Source organism: Gavialis gangeticus, unplaced genomic scaffold (genome assembly GCF_001723915.1).
Source record: "Gavialis gangeticus isolate Ggan-Ray unplaced genomic scaffold, GavGan_comp1, whole genome shotgun sequence".
Lineage (NCBI taxonomy): Eukaryota > Metazoa > Chordata > Crocodylia > Gavialidae > Gavialis > Gavialis gangeticus.
Genome location: NW_017729032.1, coordinates 48,930,017 through 48,933,874, shown reverse-complemented (window position 1 = coordinate 48,933,874; position 3,858 = coordinate 48,930,017). Strand labels below are relative to the sequence as shown.

At 37.8% G+C, this 3,858-nt stretch overlaps 1 protein-coding gene across 1 annotated transcript in view; it reads left to right on the top strand.

Moving 5' to 3' along the window:
* Positions 1-754: 754 nt before the first annotated feature.
* The window catches only part of HMGB1 (high mobility group box 1), a 5,993-nt gene continuing 2,889 nt past the window's right edge, over positions 755-3,858 (top strand). The window contains exons 1-3 of the mRNA XM_019524826.1: positions 755-941; positions 1,278-1,423; positions 2,504-2,678. Of these exons, the coding sequence (XP_019380371.1) occupies positions 792-941; positions 1,278-1,423; positions 2,504-2,678 (471 nt within the window). The 5' untranslated portion in view covers positions 755-791. The remainder of the gene's footprint in view (positions 942-1,277; positions 1,424-2,503; positions 2,679-3,858) is intronic.

The following is a 3,858-nucleotide window of genomic DNA, read 5'->3' as shown; positions in this document are numbered from 1 at the left end:
GGTCTCTCCACTTCTGCTGTGGGGTTAAAAGTACTCAGGAAGAAATCTTTTTATAACCCTTCTCTTTCTGCTATTTAAAAGATAGGGAGACAGTCATTTCCATGAACACTGACTGGCTCTTCATCATAAGCAAGTGTGCTTTTCAAGCCTTTGGTTTCAACATGTCGGAATACAGTATTCATTCCAGTATTTCTAGTTACACCTTGTAAGGAAGAGTTGGTTTTGCATTATAATTGAAATAAAGTAACAACAGATGGCGTGGCTCTATGTTCTCATAAACATTACTGTGCAAAGCATATACAGGAAACTGTAAGAGCAGTTACTCAAATCCTAAGCCCCGACAAGGATACTACCAACTGTCATGCTTGCTTTTCCCTCCTGTCCCACCATCTAATTTCTTCCTTTCTGATAAGTGGTTGCTGCTCTGCAGAAGAGATACAGCTTCCATTGAGACTAGTTGTCTACAATTTGGCTAGCCATAGGCACTCTTGGTTACAGATGATCATTTACACGTATCCTTCAGGAAGCCTTTCTGATGATGGTTAAATGTTGGTTGCATTCATGATGCTGGTTTATTGCATCCACCAGGCCACCTCAGAAACTAGTAATTATTTTTATAAATAGGGACCTTTCCAGGAGAGGAGAATTTAGTTTTAATATATTCTAAGAGGTCCTTATAAAGTTAACATGTTCTTCAACATACTGATCCCTTCTATCTTGCTGTCACATTGTATGGAAACAAAAATGTTTGAAGGCTGGCTATTCCTTTATATTCCAGAAAATCATCAAAAATGGGCAAAGGTGATCCTAAGAAGCCGAGGGGTAAAATGTCTTCATATGCCTTCTTTGTGCAAACTTGCCGAGAGGAGCACAAGAAGAAGCATCCAGATGCTTCAGTGAACTTTTCAGAGTTCTCAAAGAAGTGTTCAGAACGATGGAAGGTAAGAACAATTTAAAATATTAGTATAAATCAGGGGTCAGCAGCATTTTTGGGCAGAGTGCTAAAATACCCACAAGTTACAAGATGTTGGGTGCTGGGGGTGGACAGCAGGGGAACTGCGAGGGGCCCAATTCTTGTTGCAGACCAGCCTAGTCCCTTCACCTTGATGTGTGCGCCAAGCAAAATGCTTTCACGTGCCATGCTCTGGCAACTGTGCTGCAGGATGAATATTACCCAAGATTAACTTGTAAATGTATTTACAACTGTAATGTTACCCCTGCTATAAATTCAGAGGGGACTCCAGTGTACTTTTGCATTGTTTTTATTCATTTTATAGACTATGTCTGCTAAGGAGAAAGGCAAGTTTGAAGATATGGCAAAAGCTGACAAGGTTCGTTATGAAAGAGAGATGAAAAATTATGTACCACCCAAAGGGGAAACAAAAAAGAAGTTCAAGGATCCAAATGCACCCAAGAGGCCTCCGTAAGTAGATTTTTTCCAGTTACTATTTTTTTTTAATTCAGGAGCATTGTACTGATGCAGCTCCATAAAATAATTTCTCTTAGGAGTCCAGTTACAGTATATAGAAGTACACCATTTTTTGTACACTGGTGCAAGTATCCCTGCTTACGACTGTAAATGCCAGGGTTTGATTTTAAATCTAGTCCACTTCAACTGCTGTTTGGTTGGAACTTCATATGAAACTGTTGCTATAGGTCCAGTTTTGAAAAACAGATACAAATATCTTTTGCAAGCCATTTTGATATATTTTTGTTAACAACAACCGCATTTAAAACTGTTGTAAAATATTAGACATCCATACTGTAACCAGTCTGGCATGAGTGGAATATTTGGCCCACACTGTGTCCCTTTTGAAGTCCATAGGGTTCTGCCACCATTGCCTGGTGTCTTTGAGCCTGCATGAAATAGCTTGCAGGGGGCTTACTCCTTAAGTGGATCACATGACTGAATTCAAAAGCACTGCCACAGGGTTTTAGTACCACAGTCAATTTTTATGGCTTATTTTAAAAATGAAGCAAACATTGAGAGGAATAAGGAAAGTATGTAGGAATGGGGATTTTTGTTTTGGCAGCTTCTGACGTGGAAAATCTTGAGGGTATTCTAGTATTTGTTGCAAGACAGTTCATGTAGCATCCATGTTGTTACAACTGTTAAAGACAAGGAAACTTACTATATGCCACTCTGGCATCCTTTGCTCAGATCCTTTGCTCACTGCTGATTGGCAGTACATTTGGCATGTGAAATTAACCTTTTCATAGGTCTTGCTGAAAAAAAAAAGAGGACAGGATATTCTGTAGTCCTCGAGTGTAAGGATGCGTTAAGTTCCCAAAGCCAGCATTAAAGTGGTTTCTTCCTTGTAATGTATTAGATTTAAAGGTTAATTATACAACTTTTGTGTGGGATAGGCAAAGCTTTTCAAAGTGCTTTTGAAGGTTTATGATGAAGTGTACTTTAAATCATAGTGAAGATTCTACCAGCATTTGCTGTCTTTGGTCCAATAGATTAACCTTTTCAATTTACAGTTAAAATTTTCCTTTTCAGTTCTGCTTTTTTCTTGTTTTGCTCTGAGTTTCGTCCAAAAATCAAAGGTGAATATCCTGGTCTGTCCATTGGAGATGTTGCAAAAAAGCTGGGAGAGATGTGGAACAACACTGCTGCAGATGATAAACAGCCTTATGAAAAGAAGGCTGCTAAACTGAAGGAGAAGTATGAAAAGGTAAACATCAAGGTTTAGTGTTAGCTGGGTCTCTTCTCATTCAGATTGTTTTGGCTCTGAATAGCGTCGCTCTGAACAGATGAATCATTAATCATTGTAAATGACGTTACCCCTTTTTTATGGCTCAGTGGTGCAGCTCACTCTCCCTCATTTCCCTTGCTTAAGTCTTGACTTGAATCTGCCCTCACCCCCGCCATACTCTTACAGTGAATATCAAATATATAATTATGGAAACGTCAAATATCTTTTCATACTTAAAGAAAATTATTCTAATTGCATGTCCATATGAGAATTTTGATACTGAAGAACTGCTGGGTTGCATGTTTTCTGTTTTCATTCATCTATATTTCAGTTCTTTTTGATATTTTAGTAGATACCATTGTTTTAATATTCAATACAGATACAGTGGTTCATAGCAGCATCTAAGTGCAGTTTGAAGCACCAAGTGACATGATAAAAGATAAATTTATTTTTTTTTGTCATGAGCATATACTGTATAACTTTCTTTAATATACATGTCAGTTATCAAAAGTGAATTTTTAGTTTATTCTCCATAGTGTAATGTAAGAGGACAAATGAGAAATGCTAGTATTAGACATGCATTCTCCTGGATTCACTTTGTGCCTTTAATCTTTCCAATAATGAACATGCTATTAACCTGATTTCTTGTGTCATTAAAACTAAATCCTGTTTTAATGATTTGAAGCTGTATTGGATGTGGGGATGTAGAGCAGTTCTGACTGCATGTTGATTTCTAGAGCAAGATTTCTATCCCAAAATAGGTGAAGGGAGAAAGAACATCAGGTCATGCATCCCTTTATGAAGGATCAGTGTACTCTCCAAGGAGCAATGTTCTGTGTATTACAGCAGAGATGCTATCATTGATTATGTTCCCTTACTAGCAAGTCAAACCACTTTAGAGCTGTGGCACACTAGTGGGCAAGTGTAACTGGTGGCCCTGTCTAGTTGTAGGGAGGAACTATCTTGCAGATATATTGTAGGATTAGAAGACTTCCTGTGCAGCTCTTCCTGTGCAACTCAAGGTATTTGGCCTTTGAAATGTAAATTATTCATACATAAAACCACATTTCTGTATGATTAAAATGAATAGGAAATTCAGAGCTGAAAGTAAATCCTCCTGGCAGTTAATGGTTATGTATCTAAAACTTTTTTTAGTTTG